The 23,598-nt window shown below is 43.2% G+C and overlaps 1 protein-coding gene across 1 annotated transcript; it reads right to left on the bottom strand.

Moving 5' to 3' along the window:
* Positions 1-437: 437 nt before the first annotated feature.
* DYNLL2 (dynein light chain LC8-type 2) lies at positions 438-22,814 on the bottom strand. The gene is made up of 3 exons (XM_032215720.1): positions 22,446-22,814; positions 9,020-9,158; positions 438-1,877 (listed from the first exon to the last, which is right to left on the bottom strand). Exons 2-3 carry the CDS (start codon positions 9,149-9,151, stop codon positions 1,740-1,742), a joined length of 270 nt encoding a protein of 89 aa, XP_032071611.1. The 5' UTR covers positions 9,152-9,158; positions 22,446-22,814; the 3' UTR covers positions 438-1,739.
* Positions 22,815-23,598: the final 784 nt, after the last annotated feature.

Below are 23,598 nucleotides of genomic sequence, written 5' to 3'. Positions count from 1 at the left end.
TCATCAACAGGGCGACAACAGCGAGCGCGGAGAAAGAAGGGCGCTTTAAATAGCGCTTTGAAAGCAAGCCGATTCAACTTAAGGTAAGGGTTAGGTTTAGGGTTAGGTTTAGGGTTAGAATTAGGGTTAGGTTAAGGGTTAGGTTAAGGGTTAGAATTAGGTTTAGGTTTAGGTTTAGGATTAGGTTTAGGGAGGTTAGGTTTAGGTGTTAATTTTAGGTTTAGCGTTTACAGCGTGCTTCTGTCTCCGCGCTGTTGTCGCCCTGTTGATGACGTCAGCTACGCGCTTTAGTCGAGCGCGTTTTGTGGTGGAACCGCTGCCCCCCCTCCCAAAATAGAATTTCTAGGCTCTTTGAACTGCGAAAAGCAACCAGAGATGTTAAAGCTATCACTGCGTTTCATATATAACCTTTGCAAAAAGGAAAAAAAAAAGCAATCCCCATTTTATTTATTTTTTATTGTTGCAACAGAACTTAAAAAGTATTCCTGTACAACCATAGACTAAGGAAGCTAAGAAAGCCCAGAGGAGACTTTTTCTTGCACATTCAGGAGTTGGGTTTAGGTACAGAGCTGCTCCCATTGACCCTCCCTTTTGTTGGGTCAAAAGGGGACCAGAATAGAAAGCCAACAGAAGAAGAGACTCGGGGGTTCAGCCTCTTAAAAGAGATGAAGGTCTATCCATCTTTACTGGAAACATTTAAAGCACAGCAACATTTAAGCCACTGGTTTCGGACAGGATCTCCCCTGCACAACGAGAGGACGTGAGAGCTACAATAAGGCAATACTGTACGGACTCAAAAAAAACAGGGGCATCGAAAATCCCGATCACATCCATTGGGCATCACGACAGTATCTTGGACACACAAAGAGTAGACATCTTGCGTTTGAAAAATGCTTTGGAAACGCCGACACAGACCAGGCCAGCCGATTCTGGGGATGGAGGGGGGGGGAGGCGTCTCCTCAAGAGGATACCACGCATTTTGCAAATCCGTATCAGCTTTGTTTGCTCAATCTGTGTTGGAGGCAGCACGGGAGAGTCAAAAAAAAAAAAAAGCAAAGAAAATGGGGCCAAGACAACACACAGATACACACGCACCCCCCCCCCGTACCCCCACCCCGGGGCTGCCTCCAATCACTTGTTTAGAGCTAAGGCGACTTCATGGGACAATAGTGCCATTTTGGGAAGAGGAAGCTTTTGACAGGAATTTCAAAAAGAAAATAATTTAGTTAACTTTTAGACAGATTCTACACCTAACACAAGTTTTATTTTTTTTATCTTTTTCCTCTGCTAGGGGGTTAGACCTCCAAGCCTTCTGCAAGAAAGTTAAACCCAAAGATTTGTTTTCTGGAATTGAAGTTTCTTATTATTATTTTTTTATTTCATTTCATTTCTTCTTCTCACTTAAAGGCCATTGTTGAAGCATTTTACAGTTCTCCTAGTGCAAAAGAACAGGAAAAAAAAATAAGAAGCAGGAACATAAAAGAGAGAGGGGGGGAAAGATAAAAGAAGAGGAGGAAGAGGGGGATAATACGCTGCCTTTCTTCTCCCAGGCAATCTCCCCAAAACAGAGAAAGAAATGAGAATTGTAGGTATTTTTTTTACGGCAACATATACACATTAAATATAGTTATCGAGTCCATGCAGTGGCGCAGCCATGGTTAAAGAGCTGGAGCCTGTCTTTAGTGCTACAGTCCATGTTCCTCACCAGCCGTGACCCCCACAGGCGCTGGCCTGAACCCCTAGCCGGATTTGAAGAGGAGAATCGCCACTTGGCCCAAGTAGAAGTAAATGAAGTGCTTGGTCTCATGCGTTACGTAGCTACCGAAGTTCCTGCCCACGATGCAGTGCCAGGTGGGGTTGTATTTCTTGTCAAATTCCTGGGGAGTAAGCAAAAGCGGGAAGGAAAGGTGAAAATCAGTGATTTGTTCAGAGAGCATTTTCAAAGTCTTGGCATGTATGGGGAGGAAGGAGGTGACATGAGCGTCTGGAAAAAAACGAGGCCTACCATGTAATACAATACCAAATAATACAATAGCAGAGTTGGAAGGGACCTTGGAGGTCTTCTAGTCCAACCCCCTGCCTAGGCAGGAGGCCCTTTATCATTTCAGACAGATGGCTATCCAACATCTCCTTAAAGACTTTCAGTGTTGGGGCATTCACATCTTCTGAAGGCAACTTCTGTTCCACTGAGATTAATTGTTCTCACTGTCAGGAAATTTCTCCTCAGTTCTAAGTTGCTTCCCTCCTTGATTAGTTTCCACCCATTGCTTCTTGTTCTACACTCAGGTGCCTTGGAGAATAGCTTGACTCCCTCTTCCTTGTGGCAACCCCTGAGATATTGGAAGACTGCTATCATGTCTCCCCTAGTCCTTCTTTTCATTAAACTAGACATACCCAGTTCCTGCAACCGTTCCTCATAGGTTTTAGCCTCCAGTCCCTTAATCCTCTTTGTTGCTCTTCTCTGCACTCTATCTTACCAATAGCTCCAAGCAGAAGGGCTAATCATAGTATTTAGGTCCTGGCACAGGTAGTCCTCGACTTACAACAGTTCATTTAGTGACCGTGCAAAGTAACAATGACACTGAAAAAAAGTGACGTATGGCCATTTTTCATAGTTACAACCTTCATAGCATCCCCGTGTTCGTGTGATCAAAATTCAAATGCTTGGCCATTGGTTCCTACTTATGACCATTGCTGTGCCCGAAGGTCATGTGATCACCTTTTGCAACCTTCTGGCCAGCAAAGTCAATGGGGAAGCCAGATTCACTTAACAACCAGGTTGTTAACTTATCAAGTGCAGCGTTTAACATCTGCGGTAAGAAAGCTCATAAGATGGGGCAAAGCTCATTGAACGAATGTTTCACTTAACCACAGAAATGTACGGCTCAATTGGGGTTGTAAGTCGAGGACTACCTGCATATTTCTTAAAGATGGAAGACTTAGTGGAAATGTTATGTATTATCCTGACACAAAGTAATTTGGAGTTCTTGAGTAATGTTTCTACATCCTCAGTTCTGTTTTGATATTTTGGCACCTTTAAGACTTGGGGACTTCAACTCCCAGAATTCCTCACTCAGCCATGATGGCTGAGGAATTCTGGGAGTTGAAGTCCCCAACTCTTAAAGGTGCCAAAATTGGACTCCTCTCTCTATTATATTGTTGCTGCACGTATATATGACCTGGTTCTAAAGTTCCAATGCCCCCTCACGGTCATATGACTTGCATTTTGGGCACTTGGCAATTGGACCGAATATTTGCAGTGTCCCATGGTCATATCAACATTTTACAAAGTTTTGTTTTGGGCTAAAAACAAGTTTTACTTGCAGTTTTCAGCAAATATGAAACAATAAGTTCACTTAATGACCACAGAAGGTTGCAGGCTCCATTGCAAGTCAAGTCAACTGTTCTTTTGAGTTCTAGATAACAAGATATTCCTCCTCCTTTCCAAATTGGCATCTACCACTTTTCCTCGGGAAGTTTACATCCATTTCCCATTTAATGCATCAATGTTTTCCAATCGACAGATTTCCACAAAGGAAGAATGGTTGGTGAAGTTAATGGAACTGTCCTAGATGGTGAAACTATTTTAATTAAAGAAAAGTTGTTGTCTCTCTTTGTTTCCACAATTGGGATTTTTTGTTTGCTTGAAACTGAATTGAAATTTTTAATGTTGGGATGTGATGATTAAAATACCGTGTATTATTGCATTCTGGAGCAAAAGATTAATGTTTAATTGTAACTGTGTTGAATGAAGGGAGGTCGAAAGTGATTCTTTTACTACTGCCCACGATTTTAAATAGTACCTCTGCTTCTCCTTGAATTAACATGAATGACTATTCCCATCCCCCCAATTACTTATTCCACTGTGATTTGAACAAGCTACTGGCTCAATTTCCTTCCGTTCCATTTTATCTAATAGGTGCATTTTGCTGGAAACCAGAAATGCTGACAACTGGCAAAAGCCTGCTGAAAACCAGAATAACAGAAACAGAATAACAGAGTTGGAAGGTACCTTGGAGTTCAAACTCCTGCTCAACCAGGAGACCCTATACCTATGATGGCAAACATGTGGCATGCAGAGCCCTCTCTGTGTGCCACAGGTTGCCACCTGCTCTCTATGGGCACCGGAAAACGGTCAAAAAACACGCCGTGTGTGTGCCGGAAACCCGAAGACCAGTTGGCTGGCACGCATATGCACACCGGCCAGCTGATCTCCACTGTGCACCCCCATTCTGGCTTGGGCACTCGGTACCGAAAAGGTTTGCCATCATTGCCTTATACCATTCCAGGCAAGTGGCTGTCCAGTTTCTTCTTAAAACAGGAGTCCCCAAAGCAGAGGTGGGTTCCTACCAGTTCGCACCTATTCGGTAGAACCGGTTCGTCAAATCTACCGTACCGGTTAGAAGAGGTTCCACCAGTGGACCCGGAAAGCAGGCCACACCTACAAAAGAGGTTCCAAAATTTTTTGAAACCCACTACTGCTAAAGGGTTAGGGGTGCAAGGATCTTGTAACTTGACAGCTTTAAGACTTGCATGCTTCAATGCCAGAGTTCCTGAGCCAATGTGACTGGAGGAGGAATTCTGGGAGTTGAAGTCCACAAGTCTTAAAGCTGTCAGGTTTGAAGACTCCTAGTTTTTTTTCCCTAAAGGGTTAGGGGTGTGAGGGTCTTGTAACTTGACAGCTTTAAGACTTGCGTGCTTCAATGCCAGAGTTTCTGAAAAGCTACTTGGACCGACCTAAGTACTAATTCATAGTTTCATATCCGGTTACATGGGCGGCAAGCCACTCCCATCCGGTCATATGGGTGGCAAGCCACTCCCACAAAGGAGGCCACACCCACAGAGTAGGTTGGAACAATTTTGGAAACCCACCACTGTCCCCAACCCCTGGCCCATGGATTGGTATCGGGCGATGGCATGCTAGAAACCAGGCCGCGCAAACAAGTGTTATCCCATCTGCGGGATGCAGGCAGCATCAGGAAACCATGCCCCCCTCCTGTACATGGAAAAAACACTCTTCACGGAATCGGTCCTTGGTGTCCAAAAGGTTGGGGGCTGCTTTCTTAAAAGCCTCCAGTGATAAGAGCCACCCACAACTTCTGGAATCAAGCCATTTCACTGAATAATTGTTCTCACTATGGGAAACTATTGTGATAAAAAGACAGAATCACAAATTGGGGGCACGGAGGGATGTATAATTATATAAAGATAATGATGAGAATAGCTGGGAATTGTAACCAGGTCTACATCTCGACCAAAATTAGGTAGGGGAGGGGGTGTGTGTTAAAAGCACAATGACTATATATGTATATTTTTCTGTTATATCCTTTACTAAAAAGGAGGAGAAAAATCAAATATGTACATTGAAAAGGAATTATAAATACCATCAACATAAAGGGGAGCTCGCTCAGAAGCTGAACTACACCAAGTAAATGAGATGAAGAGTGAGAAGTAGAGGAGAGAGGTAAGGGAAGAAGAAAGGGATAGGAGAGAAGGCAAGGGGGGGGGGAGAAGAGGAGAAAATGAGGAGTGGTAAGGGGAGGGAGGAGAAGGAGAGAGGAAGGGGAAGTTGAGAAGGGAAGGAAGACAGGGGGGAAGAAAGGAGGGAGAGAGGGGGAGGAGAGAGGGAGAAGAAAGTGATAAAGTTCAAATAGGGTATATGGAGAGCAGAAGAGCCAATAATTGATTTTTGGGAGTTGTTGGTAAGATGAATTGATGTGAACATTTAATAATACAATATGATGTTGGCTATGTAAGAGTATACATGTGATTATGTGACATGAAAATGAAAAAATAAATAAAAAGCTTCAATTAAAAAAAGTAGCAATAATTGTTCTCATTATGAGGCAATTTCTCCTTAGTTCTAGGGTGCTTCTTTCCTTGAATGGTTTCTATCCATTATTTCTTGCCGTGCCTTGTGGCAAGAAAGAAAGCACATGGATCCCACGGTGGTGATGTTTGGTTCAATGTACCTTAAGCACAGTGACTCAGCTCTGTGTGCAACTATCATAAATATATGCTGGTTGCCAAGCACTCTAATTTTGATCGTGCGACTGTGGGGATGCTGCGATGGTTGTTAAGTGCAAGGATAGGGTCGTATGGTTCCTTTTTTCAGTGCCACTGTAACTTCAAATGGTGCTTAAATGAATGGTCTTAAGCAGTGATGGGATTCAAATAATTTAACAGGGTTCTCTGCCCTAATGATTTCTTCCAACAACCAATTCACCAAACTGCTCGGAAAGTTAACAACCGGTTCTCCCTAAGTCAGTGTTTCTCAACCTTGTCAACTTGAAGATGTCTGGACTTCAACTCCCAGAATTCCCCAGCCAGCATTCGCTGGCTGGGGAATTCTGGGAGTTGAAATCCAGACATCTTCAAGTTGACAAGGTTGAGAAACACTGCCCTAAGTGGTGTGAACTGGCTGAATCCCACCACTGGTCTTAAGGATCGCCTGTATTTACTAATACGTGGCTTTTCCACATTTGCATTGTCAGTTTTTTCCCCCTCACATCCTGAAACCTCTTAAGTGACTTAGTTTATAATTTTAATTTATACAATTTATTAGTTTATAAAATTAACAAATTATTCATTATAATTAAATTAAATTAAATCTACTTAAATCACCCTTAGATTCTGAATCTTCGGAGAAAGGCATCTGAGCTAACTCCACCTAATCTAATTTACTCTTTAAATTCCCCAATCCATTTAGTGCACTCACTCTTCCAAAAAGTTTTGATTGTTAACAAACTCTTGCAAATCAGTTTGGGTCTGGTTCCAGTAGAAAGTATCACATTAAAAAAAAAAATCCCCACTTAATATTTATTTTGTCTAACAGGTTTGAATTTTTTTTTAAAAAAAGGAACACAAAATATTAAGCCTTCCAATTCAGAGAGAGTTACTCAGACAAAACATGTAGGTTCTGTCCCTGGGTGACAGACCAAGAGAAACATTTATTTGACACCCTGCAATCAATAGTGCGCACAGAATTCAGACAAGCCAATTATACTGCCTTCTTTTAGTATAGTCATTACCCAAAATTGCAATAGGTTTTACAATACAATACAATACAATACAATAGCAGAGTTGGAAGGTCTTCTAGTCCAACCCCCTGCTTAGGCAGGAAACCCTATACAGTTTCAGACAAATGGCTATCCAACATCTTCTTAAAGACTTCCAGTGTTGGGGCAGTCACAACTTCTGGAGGCAACTTCTGTTCCACTGATTAATTGTTCTAACTGTCAGGAAATTTCTCCTCAGTTCTAAGTTGCTTCTCTCCTTGATTAGTTTCCACCCATTGCTTCTTGTCCTACTCTCAAGGTGCTTTGGAGAATAGCTTGACTCCCTCTTCTTTGGGGCAGCCCCTAAGATATTGGAAGACTGCTATCCTGTCTCCCCTAGTCCTTCTTTCCATTGAACTAGACATACCCAGTTCCTGCAACTGTTCTTCATATGTTTTAGCCTCCAGTCCCCTAATCATCTTTGTTGCTCTTCTCTGCACTCTTTCTAGAGTCTCCAACATCTTTTCTACATCGTGGCGACCAAAACTGAATGCAGAATGCAAAACTGAATGTTTTTTCAGTGTTGGTTTAATTATTTTGTATTGCGACACTAATCATGGTTTACGACTGTTTTTTTCAAACGCAACTATTGAGATGTGTGGATTTCAACTCCCAGAATCCCCCAGCCCGAAATGCTGGTTGACTAGGATTCCTTGCTTAAGGAAACCAGGCTGTGATGGGCAAACTTCCCTTCTATAATAATCGGGCAGAATCTTCTAAATCAAATGCATCAGTTACGGAAAAGCTTGTAACTGCTTTTAAAATTCGCTTGAGGTTTTTCCTTGGCGACTGTTTGAAATTACAATATATCTTCCCAAAAGCTACTTACAACCCAGATTCGACCTTCCAATGCTGCTCCCCTTCAGTGATGTGCCTGCATTTCTGGTACTTGGAAACTAGCCAACATTTACGGCTATTTGCACCATCCCATGGTCATGTGACCAGAATTATTTTCTGCAGAAAACCGACATTTTCTTCACATTGACCTACTGAAATAAACTTTGGGGAGAAACCCCTGAAGTTGTTGCAGCAAGAGTTGGTACATTCCAACGAGACGCTGCCTAATCTTTTTTTATTTTGGCTGATGAAGTTATTTGGCTGAGCAATAAAAGGTCTCGAGATTAATACATTTTGGTTCCGATGCCATGAATTCAACCTTTTAAGATACCTTTGGCCTGGATGTTTTGAGTTTTCACTGACACGCGACATTTACTTCCTATTTTCAGCAAAACTGCCCCATTGCAAACAATGAATTTGTTTCATGACCAAAGTGATTCACTTAACACAAGCGAACTGTGAAATTGGGTCAGTCATGTGACGACTCACTTTATGAACTGTCACAACTTACAAACATTAGCCACGGTGGTGCAGTGGTTAGAGTGTAGTACTGCAGGCGACTTCTGCTGACTGCAATTTGGCAGTTCAAATCTCACCAAGCTCAAGCCTCCCATCCTTTCCAAGGTGGGTAAAATGAGGACCCAGATTGTTAGGGGCAAGAGGCTGACTCTGTAAAAACTGCTTAGAGAGGGCTATAAAAACACTGTGAAGCGGTATATAAGTCCTGTTGCTATTGCAATCTAACTCTGCCCACTGCTAAGAGTCTGATCCTGACTGGCTCAAGGTTAACTAAGCCTTCCATCCTTCCGAGGTGGGTAAAATGAGGACTAGATCGTTTGGGGCAAAAGGCTGACTCTATAAACCGCTTAGAAGGCTGGAAAGCACTGTGAAGCAGTATAGATTTGAACTGCCAAATTGCAGTCAGCAGAAGTCGCCTGCAGTACTGCACTCGAACCACTGCACCACCGTGGCTAATGTTTGTAAGTTGTGACAGTCATAAAGTGAGTCAGATAGCAATTGCTATCAAAAGGCATAAGGATTGACCTATGAGGGTCACAAGTCAAGGACTACGTGCAAGGCTATACAACCCCCCATCCCATCACGCTTCGCAGACAGAAACATACCTTCTTGATGTATGCTGCAATATCCTTCTCTATATTGTACTTCTCCATGGCCTGCGTAGCACAATCCACAGCATCCTGCTGCATGTCCTCAGACATGTCAGCATTTTTGATCACGGCCTTTCTGTCAGACATGATGGACCTGTGGGAGGATACAGGAGAGGGAGCCCAACTCAGTGTAATATTCATCTCAGATGTAATTCCAAGAAAGCCACCCAGAACCTACAGCCTTGCTTTTATTATCTGTTGAAGGAGAGGATGGATAACTACAGGCCATTCTACAACGGAAGCAGCAAATTACACAGTTCATTAACTACAGGTCAGTCTACAGAGGAAGCAGGAAATTCCATATCTATGAAAGAATATCCATTATTCTTTGATGTTAATGGGAAATTCAACACCCCCCCCCCATTAAACACAGGAGCTATTTCTCACAAGTGCACAGGGGCAACTACACAAATTCGAGAAATCACTAAACCACAAAGAATGCACCCTGGAGGTAGTCCTCAACAACCATTCGCTTAGCAACTGGGTGATTCACGGTGGGTGCTGAACAATGTGACTAGCAAGTGGTCCTTATGTTGTACCAAAATTGGCACAATGGTTGCAGCATCTTGCTGTCATGTGATTTACAATGTGTGGTCTTCCCAGCCTGCTTCAGACGATGTCAATGGGAAAATGAGCAAGGAAGGTCACAAGTCATAATCGCAGTGTCTCAATGACTGTGGTAATGAGTACAGCAACCCTCCCAAAAGGTGGGGAATGGAAGGATTCATACTCCTTGCAGACAGCTGGTCATTTGCATTCTTTTAGTGAGACATTAAGACCACCTGGAGGTTTACCTGTATCTTCAGGATCACCTGAGTGGTGCAAATGGGTGAGGAGTCTTCTTGGAACTGCTGAAAGGACTGTGTTTGTAGACAGGAGATAGATGGTGTCATATCTCTACCCCTCTTGTTGACATAGATGGCCTCTTTGACCCCTCTTTCAAACCAGTTTTAAGCCAGCAGGGTTTTTTCCTCTGTCCAAAATGTGGCCTTTGTCTTTTAAATGCAGATGGACTGCTAAATCTTATAATAGGTTTGTTCAACCAAATAGCCACCTGTCTTGCAAGGAGCACAAATCCTTCCATTCTCAACCACCCAGTCAGAGCTTCTTGGATGAGAAGTGAAATGTCTTCAAAGAAAAACCAGAAAGTCCAGTTGCCTCTTGAAAAAAAAAATAGCTTTGGGACAGCCATGACCTGGATGACTGGGAATCTCCATAGACACAGCAAAAAAAGTTTGCAGAAAAGGGTGTGGCCTCAATGATTATTCACCTAATGTCCATGCTTGATGAAGAAATTCCTAGTCCCTATTCCGGTTGGTAAACTGAAGACTACCTGTACTTTAGATTAACTGTCCCGAGTCCTGTTGAAATTCTCACCTGTTATGTCTATTTAGCAGTTCTGTGAACTCATCTGACTGGTGACATTGTTCATATCTACCATATTAAAACCTAATTACATTATGCCATGATGTGTGAGCAAGTTCATTATGGATGAACCAACCACAATCAATTCATACTGATTAATACTAATTTATTGATAATTCAAGTGAGGGGGGATTCTCATTACATTAATCAGTAGCATGGTTTTGGCTTAGCATGTATATAAACTGATTCACTGTGGTTGTAAATCTAGAGGCTTCATCCAATGTGCCAACTCAGCACTATGCCTTATTCAAGGAATAATGGTTGAAACAAACTAAAATTCTATCGCAGAGAGAAATCTCCAATTTGACACCTTGGCTAGCCTTTTGGGACCTATCAAATGGTTTGCAGGAAGACCAAGAGATTCAAAGAATACAAAAATATTATCAGGAAAACCAAGCAGATACTTCTCAGCCTAAAATCCATGCAATGCTTTTTATGTAAAGGTAAAAATTTCCCTCGCATATCAGCTTCAACCACAACAATACATGAGCATACAATAGATAGAAACTCAAGGTAAACCGCTCCAAACTCGATTGCAGAAAATACGACTTCAGCAACAGAGTGGTCAACACCTGGAATGTACTATCCAACTCTGTGGTTTCTTCCCCAAGCCCCCAAAACTTTAACCTTAGACTTCTACTGTTGACCTCACTCCATTCCTAAGAGGTCTGTAAGGGGCGTGCATAAGCGCACTGAAGTGCCTACCGTCCCTGTCCAAATGTTCCTTTTTATTCGTACCCATTTCATGTATTCAAAATCATGTTTATAGTTATATATATATAGATAGATAGATAGATAGATAGATAGATAGATTTAGTGTCATATATAATATATAATCTATCTATATAGATATATAATCTAATACATGCTTGATGAAATAAATAAAATAAAAATATGTGCTAGTTGTTCCTTACTCTAGGGGGCAGTGCTCATCTGTGTTTCAAAGCCGAAGAGCCAGCACTGTCCGAAGACATCTCCATGGTCATGAGGCCGGCAGGACTCAACGCCGAAGGCACATGGAACACTGTTATCTTCCCACCAAAGATGGTTCCTATTTTTTCTACTTGCATTTTTTTACGTGCTTTAGAACTGCCAGAAGCAGAAGCTGGGACAAGTAACAGGAGCTCACTCGGTTACGTGGAGCTAGGAATTCGAACCACCAAACCACCGACCTTTCTGATGGACAAGCTCAGCATCTTAGCTACTGAGCCACCTATGCTTTTTATGTAAGTATCTGAAATAAGCATCAAATAATACATGCACCATAACATCTCTATGCAAATGTTAACCCAAGGGACATCTGATGCAAGTTGTGTCCATTTACATCATGACACATGTTGGCTTTAACTTCCCTTGCAAGTAATTATGGTGCTCTCATGTTAGAAGAAAGGCCAGGAAATGTTGCATATAAATAAAAAAAGTTTGCTGCACTGCCTGGAGACACACAGGGTACATAGATTATGCCTCCCTTTTATCAATTCTATCTCTCAGCCAGAGCTATTAATATCTGAAGCAAGTCAGGTTGTGATATGCAAAGACTAACAATTCTCCAAACTAGTAAAGGATCTCCTGCTTGATCAGGGGGTTGGACTAGATGACCTCCAAGGATCTTGCAGAAAAAACAACTACTACTGCCAACCTGCCTTCCGTTGAGGATCTGTATTCTGCATGAGTCAAAGAGGGCCGTGAAAATATCACATCCTGGACATATATTGTTTCAACTCCTAGCCTCAAAATGACGTTATAGGGCACTGCACATCAGAACAAGACACAAGAACAATCCCCCCCCCATGCCATCACTCTGCTAAACAAGTAATCCCCTCACCACTGTCAAACCATTCACTATTTCTCTTCCTTTCTTTCTCTTTCTTTCTTTTCCTTCCTATCTTCTATCTATCCATCATCCATCATCCATCTATCCATCCATCCCTCCATGCATCCATCCATCTATCTTCTATCACTCTATCTATCAATCTATCATCTATCAATATTCTATCTATCTATCATCTATCTATCTATCTATCTATCTATCTATCTATCTATCTATCTATCTATCTATCTATCTATCTATCTATCTATCTAATCTAATCTATCTCTTATTCTGTGTTCAAGTTGACCTATAAGCACTAGTTAAGCCCAATTTTTTTTCCTCAACTCCAGTCATATATTAGTAATTATAGCTAGTCCTCCACATAATTAGGGTTAGAATTTCCATTGCTAAACAAGGCAGTTGTTAAAAAAGAATCACTGTAGTTGTTAAGTGAGGGCTCCTTGATGCTCTCTAAGCTTGGTTGTTTTCTTGCAGACCTTTCACTACCCAACTAGGTAACATAATCCGTTTGGGTAATGCAAGAAAACAACCAAGCTCAGAGAGTTTCAAGGACCTCAAACCTTGAGCTACAAATATTCTCTTTATTGGTTGTTCAGTTAATCATGCAAATAATTTAAGCAATTCCAGCTTCCTCCATTGACTTTGCTTGTCCGATGTCAGCTGGGAAGGTTGTATATGACCTGGACTGATGCACCCATCATAAATAGACAGTGACCAGAGTTTTTATCACATGACCACAGGGATGGTACAGCAGTCATAAGTGGGAGAATCAGCTAACTGATTCAGTCAAGCATTACACATAACTTCAGTCAAGCATTACGCATAAGCACAAATACACCTCAATCTTAAACCCTCAAAACCCAGACAGGCAAGACTAGCAAATCTCAATTTATCCTAGAATTGTGTATGCTCTGTAAAATAATATTTACCATAAAGTAGCAAATATATTATTGCACCTAAACACTAGAAAGCTAGTGAACCACCCTCCAAGGGATGGCAAGACCCCGGACCCTTCTTATCCCTAACCATGATTTAACATGGTTTTAGAATGCTATCCAAATCCAGCCACTGTGATCTCTAAAGAATTATTTATCGTCTTCTGATAAATGCAGCTTATGAACTGAACCACAAAACTTTGTTCCGCACAACTGAACCCAATTTTCTACAAAGCTGAGGCCTCTTTAGAGAGGTGTACCTTTAAGAATCAATTTTTTGCCCCTTTCTAGTTTGTAAACACTTTTAAGATGGTGACTGTTTCCCTATCAACCCTTTCATCTAAATTTGTATCTACCGTATTTTTCGGAGTATAAGACGCACCTTTTTTCCTCAAAAAAAAAAAGAGGCTGAAAATCTGGGTGCGTCTTATATACTGAATTCAGCATTTTTTGCCACCTGAAGCCCCGCCCCTTCACCAAAATGGCCATGCATAGCCTTTAGGAGGCTTTTAGAGAGCTCCTCGGGCTGGGGAGGGCAGAAATGAGCAAAAAAAAAAAAAAAAAAAAAAAGGCTGTTTTTTGCTCCCCCAACTCCCCTTTATAAGCCTCCACAAGGCTATGCATGCAATTTTTTTTAAACTAAAAACGGGCCTGTTTTTGCAAAAAAAAAAAGGGGGGCATTTTTTGCTCATTTTTGCCACACACACACACCCTGCCAGGAGCACTCTGCAACCCCCCTCCCCACAAGGCTATTCATGCCTTTAAAAAAAAAACAGGCTGTTTTTGAGAGGTTTGAAGAGTGGAAAAACTTTTTTTTCCTTTTGGAAAGCTCTTTAACTGATTAATGAGAATTACATTGATCAAGTGCTGTGCCAGCAGAAGTCTTAGGTGCTGCAGATTGTCAGCTACTTCCTTCTCCAGCACATGGATAGAAACATCTACCTACCTACCTACCCTCTCTCCCTCTATCTACTGTATTTCTCTCCCTCTCTATTTATCTATCCCTCTACCTACCAACCTACCTACTCTCTCTCTCTCCCTACCTACCTATTGTATTTCTCTCTCTATCCCTCTACTTACCTAACTACTCTCTCCATCTCCCTACCTACCTACTGTATTTCTCTCTTTCTCTCCCTCTCTATCCCTCTACCTACCTACGTTTCAAAAAAAAATGCCTCTTCAAAACCTTGCTGCGTCTTATACTCCGAAAAATATGTAGTTCAGAATCCAGAAGCCCTGTCTACTCCAACTTTTTCCTTTTATGTTCACATCTTTTAAACAGATTGCCTCCACTCATGCAATTCCACTTATTTGTTTGTTTGTTCATTCATTTCCTGCCTTTATTACTTGTATAAATAACTCAAAAGTGGTGAACACATCCAACATGTTTTCCTCCTGTTTTTCCCACCACAACTCCTCTTTGATTGGGCTGTGTATGTGACTATTGTGGCAGATTAGGACAGTGAGAAGGTTGGGGAGAAAGATTGGCAGTCCTGGAGTCTGGGGAAGTCTCTGATGAGGGCTCTGTGTAGGAAGCAGGGAGGGGGCCAGAGCCATATGCCAGTTATCGGCTGCCTTCGGAGTCAGACATCACTGAGGCAGACAAAGAGCTGGAGCCTGTTCCCAGTGTGCGCATGCGCAGTTGCCAGATGAAGGGAACAGCTAAGGAACAGGGGTTGACTTGGGAGTAAGGCCACAGGTGGACGATGAATGACCCCTCCCAGAGAAAATAAAAGAGGAGCGAAGGGGGAGTGGAGTTTGCAGGACATAATTAGTTCACTTAATTGGTTCGTGACTCTCCGAGACACCTTTGCAGATATCAGCCTGTTAGCTCTCCCAGCCAGATAAGGTCTGTGACTATAAATCCTCCCTTGAAAGACTTTGCTGGATATGAATGATGCCTTAACCATTAGACCAGACTGAGATATCTTTACTAAGATAATGTTGAAACAGCATAATGGCTATGCTTATTCCCTAGTGAATATGGAGAAACAGGAGTGGGGGAACACTATGTAGGAAGTCCTGAGCCGTGAATTAAAGGCAGGATATATTAAAAAACTACAGTGTCAAAGGCTTATGTCACTAAGTTGCATAGCTATTGCCTACTGAAATGACTTTTTAAAATTAGAATTAGAACAATAGAGTTGGAAGGGACCTTGGAGGTCTTCTAGTCCAACCCCCTGCTTAGGCAGGAAACCCTATACCATTCCAGACAAATGGCTATCCAACATCTTCTTAAAAACTTCCAGTGTTGGCGCATTCACAACTTCTGGGAGAAAGTTGTTCCACTGATTAATTGTTCTAACTGTCAGGAAATTTCTCCTTAGTTCTAAGTTGTTTCTCTCTTTGATTAGGTTCCACCCGTTGCTTCTTGTTCTGCCTTCTGATGCCTTGGAGAATAGTTTGACTCCCTCTTCTTTGTGGCAACCCCTGAGATATTGGAAGTCTGCTATTATGTCTCCCCTAGTCATTTTTTCCCATTAAATTAGGAATACCCAGTTCCTGCAATCTTAATCTGCTTCCCCTTAAAAGGGAAGCAGAAGTTAAGCAAAAGATTTGTAAATAAATTACTGGTCCACATGATATCAATATTCTCTGCCAGTTATGGCACACCCTGTGTCCTCTAGGCCAGATCTAAGTATTTTATGTCATGTGGGCCATATCTGGCCTACAGCATTGACAACAAGGTATCAGCAGACATGGCCGTGAGGGAGCATTAAAGCATGGGGGGGGAGGGTTGGGGCAGCAGTGGTAGCGGGCAGGGCTGCATGCATCAGGGTTGGCCCTCTGCAACAGACCCAGTTTCCCATGTGGCCCCTTGGAAAAATTAATTGCCCACCCCTGCTCTACAGAAGTAGTAGTTATGAATTTGTATTGAGTGGTGGCAAGCAACTCCACCAAACTACAGTTCCCAGAATTCTTAGTGAAAGCCGTGCCCTCTTAGACCATTTAAGCATGCTCTAAACCACATATTCAATGAGCAAGTAAAGCAAAAGCTACAGAAGTAACATCCTAGTTTTCTAACCAAATAAAAAATACTTTAAAGTATTAAAAATACCACAAATTCCGACACCCTCTCATGTAGATTATTACCGGTCTCTTCCAGATGTGTGGGAACTATCGTCCCATCACAGCTGGAGAATAGCACTTCTAGAGAAGATGCCACAGGACCCGTCTATAAAAAGACCATTTTATAGTATTAAGATACAACATCTGTCTCTATACACTAAACATTTTTTTCGTGCATCTCGAGACCATACTACTTAAGTGCCACAGTTAAATATACGGCCAATTTTATCTTGGGGTTTAACTGTTAAGTCACCAGGACAGAAAACAGCTTTTGAGTTTTGAGTTTCACCTTGGGCATGAAAGCCTGCTGGGTGACTTTGAGCCAATCACCAGGAGACAGTGAATTCTAGTCCCACTTTAGGCATGAAAGCTGACCGGGTGACTTTGGGCTAGTCATTCTCAGCCCTGCCCACCTCAAGAGGGTGGTTGTTGTGGGGGAAATAGGAGTACTAAACATGTTTGCTACCTTGAGTAGTTTATAAAAACAATAAAAGGCAGGATAAAAATAATGTAAGTCTATTTTCAGCAGTGTGATTGAAGTTCCACTCAAAAATCAAAAGGGAAGTGGGAGATAAGTCCATATCAAGGTTCAGCCCCCGTTTGCCTCATTTCACTGGCACAATTTGAGTGGCCTTTAAAAGGAAGGAAAGGAGACTAGGGTGCCTCCAAAAAATATTCTGCCCTTGTACCCAAATTCAACTTTCTGTGTTATCACCTTTAATTCTCTAATAATAGGAAGATAAAATTGCCAGTTATCTGTCCTCTTAGGTATGTGGTTTGGTTCTGCCATGGCATGAGATCTTAACACGGCCATTATGGATGATACCAGTTTGGGTCAGCAGCGGACAAAGCAAAAAGATGCAATGTCCTTTTTGCAGTCCCTGAAGATCAGCTGCTGAATTTTGGCAGCAGTTCATTAATAAAGCATGTCTTATCTCCCTTTCATGATCAATAGTACAATTGAGTAAGGTTTTCAAAAGGTTTCATAGAACCACCTTATTTTTATTTAAAAGCCCCATGCTAATTTGCAAAGCAGCTAAAAATATCTGCAACTCCCTAGTAGTAAACAAAGGAAAAGACAGTTCCTAGCTGCAAAAAAAATCCCCACTGGATTGCCAATTATGGCTTATTGCAGAGTTGCTGTTGGTTGTGAAGTCGTGTCCGACCCATCTCGACCCCGTGGACAATGTTCCTCCAGGCCTTCCTGTCCTCTACCATCCTCTGGAGTCCATTTAAGCTCCCTCCTACTGCTTCTGCGTCCCATTCTTCTTTTGCCCACAATCTTTCCCAGCATTAGGTTCTTCTCCAAATACTTAGGTGGCCAAGGCCTTTGAGTTTCCTCTTCAGGATCTGGCCTTCTAAAGAGCAGTCAGGATTGATCTCCTCTAGGACTGACCGGTTGGATGGCCTTGCAGTCCAAGGGACTCGCAGGAGTCTTCCCCAGGACCATAGTTCAAAGGCCTCCATTCTTTGGCACCCAGCCTTTCTTACGGTCCAACTTTCACAGCCATTCATTGCAACTGGGAAAACCATAGACCAGACACTGATTTTTTGGCAGGATGATGTCTCTGCTTTTTCATATGTTGTCTGGATTTGCCACAGCTTTCCTCTCCAGGAGCGTCTTTTAATTTCTTGGCAGGGAAATTAAGTGCTGAGTTACTCAGCCCTAAATATATATTTTTTCTGTTAAGAACAGAAATCTAACTGGCTAAGAGGATCCCTGTTCTGGCCTGCAATTTTCCTAGTTAAAACTACAAATGTGCAAAATGAACTGTCAATTAAAGAGTGGCAGCGTTTTCTAATGGGAGCACACACTAGCACTTCGCCGATCTGTGTAACGCAGAGTGCGCTGTCCCTTGAAAGCAAATCTCACTAGCCTTTTAATCCCATTACAAAGTCACTTGGCACTCTGGAACTATCCAGGGACCGCCCATTTCAATGTTTTTACCATTACCCCACTCCAAGGCTGGATATCCAGTTCTTTCTGTCCAGCACGGGAAGCCAGCATGCTGGGAATGAGAGGCCCTTAGCAAATTCTAAGCAAATTTCACATTTTGGCAGGGACTCCAAAAAGGATCTGAAGCCACCAAAATAGAGCTATCTAAGAAGAGGGAGAGGGCCCATCACATTAATAGCCACGCCAAGGTGCGATTGCTCCAAAATGTTGATTATGATTTGATTTCAAGGTTGAATTTTTTTGCATTTGCACAACATAAAATAAGCTAATTGCATGCAAGCATCAAGAGACGCTACATTCACTACAAGCCTTCCACTGACTGGCATTTTTATGATGTTGTTGTTTTTTAAGCTATTTTTTCTGTACATGTTATTTGGCCTCATTTTTCAGCTATTTTCCCCAGTACGCTCAAGGGAGGCCTTCTCACAGGGAAGGTTTACTAACAGTAAATAAAAGCACTCCAGAAATGAGCACCCATAACCATATAATGGGAAATTCCCAATATACTACAGTATTTCAATAGTATAGCCAGTCCTGGATTTACAACCATTTGTTTAGCAGCTGAAGTTGCAACAGCGCTGAAATTAACTTCTAGCCAGTCCTCACAGTTACGACCATCTCAGCACCCCGGACAGGTGCTCTGCAACCAGCATGTATTTACAATGATTGCAGCACCTCGGGATCACAATTTGAGACCTACGTACCTTCCTAGCCAGCTTCCAACAAGTCAAGTCAATGAGGGAAACGACTTCCCTTGTCAACTGCATGATTGACTTAACTGAAGGTTCCTTTAAAAACTGTGACAAGTAAAAAAATATATATACATTGTGACTCACTTAACTATGATCTCACATAGCAACCGAAATTTTGGTCCCAATTGTGGTTGTAAGTTGAGGAGTACCTGTAATCTTCAGACTCTCATTGGCTGGTTCAGCAAGAATATCTGAAGGTAGCAGGTGTTCTCCCGGGAGTTTAACAGTTATAAATGGGGAGTAATTATCCATCACCTGGTGCATTCCAACATACATACATTACAACATCCAATAATATTACTATTCTTCTCTTCCTTCCTAGTACCTATCTCTTCCTACATGACTATAACCATGTTGCTTGTATCTTTAAATTTTATATTGTTTTATTTCTTTCCTAGTATGATTTGATTTCTTATTAGTAACCTATGGCTATCACTAAGTGCTGTATCTTATGATTCTTGATGAATGCATTCTATTTTATTTTTCTTTATGTACACTGAGAGCATATGCACCAAAGACAAATTCCTTGTGTGTCCAATCACACTTGGCCAATAACGAATTCTAGTCTAGTTCTACATTCTACCTCCAAACTTCAGCTGTTACTCTTTGGGGGAGAGTAAGCATTATGTTGGGATATTCCAGCTCAAAACCACATCGGACAAGCAGTTCTCTCTTCTGAGATACCAACTTAAAAATCGGTCCACCAGCATTTGCTTCTATGACTTTAAAGCCAGATCAAGTTATCCATCTAAGAAGAGCATGAATGAAATATTGAAAAAAGGAAAGATCGTGTCTTTGATTAATAAGGGAAGGGGGGGGGGAAAGAGGGTTAAAATAGAGGTAGAAATATGAAGGGGGAAATAGTAAAAATTGATATTAAGTGGATATGAAGTATGGTAGAATTATGAGAAGGTTTAGAAAGATGACAGTAGGAATTATGTGTTAGCAGAATCAAAAATGAAAATGAATTATAATTAAGAATATTGATTAGACGTACGAAACTCAGGACCCAAACCATTCACAAAATGAGATGTATAAGAATAAAAAATAAAAAACTTTTTTTTAAAAAAAAGTTACCAATCTAAGCTCATTTGTGATCTAAAACTGGACCAGGAGAAATTTTAAAAAAAAATTTTTTTTGCCATTTTCATCCGCTTCCTTCTAAGATTACGACCTGAAAATTAGATAAAGTGCCACACATCACAGTGGGGGTTTAGCAGGTAAACCTTCCATGCGGATGTGCTTACAGAATGTGGATTTCAATTCCCAGGATTCACACCCAGTAGCTACCTCCCCACCTTGAAAGGGATGGCAGCTGAAGCATCCAATACCTGAAGGCGCCCCAAGATTGGAGAAGGCTGACACAGCACAATAATGTGTGCAGTCACTGCCATCTGTGCAAAAGGAAAGCAGAGGAAAGAGACGACCCAGGGTGTAGTTTCGAACTCACCACCACCAAAAAGAGAGGGAAGCTCAGATCGTCTGCTCTTGATAAAAGATGATCTGGAGGGCAACCCCCTCCCCAATAACAGGGAGGGAATCCCCCTTCCGCACCCTAGAGAAGACGACTCCATTACAGTCCTAATTACCCCTATTTAAAAGATGATGCATCCTATTAGGAAAAGATTCCACCCCGCTCTAAAAGTTACTTGCAGAGGTATATTGCATTATTATCCATGCATTCTGGTGCAGGTTGCAGTCACTCATTTCAGGCATTTTAAAAGGGGAGGGGGGCTTTTCTCACCTTTAAAGAAAACCCTTATGGGGGCTGCACAAAGGAAGTTCCCTCACTAGCAGCTTTTTTGGGGGGGTGTATTTGAGTGTTCAAATGTCCCCCCCCTATTTTTTGGATCCAGTCCAAGAGAAACTCCACCTGCAGGCTAGGAGAAGACAGTTCTGGCTGATGATTAAAAAAAAAAACCCTTGGCCAAAAAAAGAAGAGCCACCCCCTCCCATTTCAAAGCCACTGAGACTCTAGAAGAATCCAGCGGCTGGCTTGGCTTCCTGGCTCAAAGTGTCCACGGGATAAAGGCATTGGATTGCAAAGGAGAAACAAGGTTAAAAGCCGGCAAACCAAAAACCTGCCATCCCCTCAAGCCAGCCACAAACACACACCAGCATTTCAGGTCATGTTACACCTTTTCCCACATGACAAGGCAATTTCTGAGACCGTCTCTATGGATTCTCTCTCTTTTTAAAAATAGCTGCCCATTGATAGCATAAACTCAAGGCAGGCTATCAAGACAGTCTATGAAACTCCTTAGTAGATTTTCTCAACCCACCCCCCTGAGTTAAACTGTTTACCACCCCAAAAAACAAGAAGAGGGGGGGAAGCTAAGATTTCTCTAAAAAACAAGAAGAAAGAGGGGGGGAAGCTTAAGATTTCTCTAAAAAACAAGGAGAAAGGGGGGGGAGCTAAGATTTCTCTAAAAAACAAGGAGAAAGAGGGGGGGAGCTAAGATTTCTCTAAAAAACAAGGAGAAAGAGGGGTGGGGGAAGCTTAGATTTCTCTAACAGGACACAGGAAGGTTGGAGGAATGCAGATCAGAATGGACAGGAGTCAGATCAGGGGTACCCATCCATTCAAAAAAAACCCCATGCAGTGGAAAAGGGGGAGGGGGTCAGGAAAGTCAGAACGGGACCTGTCTTCCCCATGACATCCATTAAGAAAGTCACAGACTTTCAGCCAAGGTGGGTCACAATGGACAGGTAGATTGAAGACTACTAGAGGCAGATTAAAATGACAGGTGGAGTCCAAGCATCCTCAAGCAGGGAAAGTTGAGGCTGGGGGGGGGCGGATGGGTAGGTGGTCGTGCGTAGCAGACTTGCGGGATTTCTTCCCCCCCCACGCCCCCCCCAAAAGCAGAGCGTCTAACTACCCCAACCCTGCAGAGACACCCCCAAAGCGCAACGACCTCCCCCCAAATATATCCCCCAGGTAAGCCCAAGTGGATGGGAGCGGCAGCTTTGGGAGCCCGGGCGTCGGCTGCCTCCTGGGACAGCGCCGGGGTGGGGTGGGGTCTCTATTTCCCAGCAACCAGCCCCCAAGAGTTACGGGGGGGGGGCTTTTGGGGAGGGGAGGCAAGCAAGCGAGGGGCGTGGACCAAAACAAAACGCGCGCAAAGCAGGGAAAGCGCAGTTAAAAAAAACCCTCGCCGCTGCTTCTTCTGGCTCGGGGCATCGCTTTGAACCTCTCTGGGTTAAATTCCTCCCACCGTCTCAGATTAACAAGAGTCGGGAGTGACCTTAAAGGTCATCTAGTCCAACCCCCCCCCTCGCCCTGACCGACGACAACCCAACCCGATTTGCGCCTTACCAAACGTTACTCGCGATGCAAAGGAAAACGCCGTGCAAGATTGCCCAGGGAATCTCTCCCTCCCAACCCCGAGTTGTTGCGCGCACCCCCGCTTACCCTTAACAGTTGCTTCGCCTCTGGGAAACCCGCGTCAACGACGGCAGCCCCCTGGCCGGCGTCCCCCTCCCTGCAAACGGCAAGGTTTTGCAAGGCGCCCCGCCGCCCCCAGCGCCTCTCTCCACCAGCCCTACAAACAAGCAGCTTCCTGGCTTCTCCTGCCCGGGGTGTCAAAAGGGGAGCAAGCGCAGCGGCCGGCCAGCCGAGCCAAAGGCGTCTGGAGCGCGGCTTGCACAGCGCGCTGGCGGCGGCGGTGAGAGAGAGAGAGAGAGAGAGAGAGAGAGAGAGAGAGAGGAGGGGGAGCTTTCAGCACAGCAGCAGCAGCACCGTCGACGCCCTCCGCTCCTTTCCCCCAGCAAGCCTCCTCTGGCGAGCTGCCCCGTCCCCCCCCCCTCCCACCTCCAGCGCTGAAATAGCTGTCCCACCCCTTGCAGTGGCTCAGCCACGCCGCGCCCCGATTGGTTGCCGCAAAGCCTCGTCCCACGGCGACGTTGCATTCTCCTCTCGCTCTTCTCGCCCTACATCTTGTTTCGTCCCATAATGCCACGAGGAAATTGCAGAACCCATTGGGAAGAGAGGCGGTGGGGGGGGGGAGGAGAGAAAGGAGGGGGGGGGAAAGGAGGGAGGAGTGGGGTTGGGCTGGAAGCGTGCAAGCCGGGTGGATTGCCTTGTGCTGGGCGAAAGCCGGGTGCGCTTTTTTGGGGGGGGGGGCAGTTAAGGAAACTGTAGGCGCCTTATTATTTTGCAATATTTTTTTTTGCAAAATCAAGCTTTTTTTTGTTTTTATCTGCACCTGTTCATTTTTTTTTGCAAAAATCAAACGAGATCACCTTTTATCTGCGCCTGTTCATGTTGCATTTTTTTTTTTGCAAAATCAAACTGGATCGCGTTTTAACTCCCACCTGTTCATTTTTGCAAAAAAATAATAATAATTGCAAAATCGAACGGGGCGCACCTTTCATCTTATGGGGTGCGGGAAGTGGCGGGCAAGTCGATCTCTCTGGCTCTTTAAAACCGGCTGCAGGCATCCCCAGGCAGGATTGCAACAGGTAGAGCTTTCTTTCCTCCACTACCATCACCCCGGCTTGCATCGCCGGAGAGGGTTAAAAAAAGGGAGGATCTGTTGCATTGCTGGGGTTTCGATCAGCGGTTG

This window comes from Thamnophis elegans, chromosome 4 (assembly GCF_009769535.1).
Source record: "Thamnophis elegans isolate rThaEle1 chromosome 4, rThaEle1.pri, whole genome shotgun sequence".
Lineage (NCBI taxonomy): Eukaryota > Metazoa > Chordata > Lepidosauria > Squamata > Colubridae > Thamnophis > Thamnophis elegans.
Note: the sequence above shows the minus strand (reverse complement) of the source record. Positions and strands in the feature narration are given on the sequence as shown.

Coding starts and splice junctions, on each gene's coding strand:
- DYNLL2 (XM_032215720.1), bottom strand. CDS start 9,151: ATGTCTGACAGAAAGGCCGTGATCAAAAATGCTGACATGTCTGAGGAC. Junction 1,878..9,019: donor TTGCAGCATACATCAAGAAG/GTATGTTTCTGT, acceptor CTTACTCCCCAG/GAATTTGACAAGAAATACAA.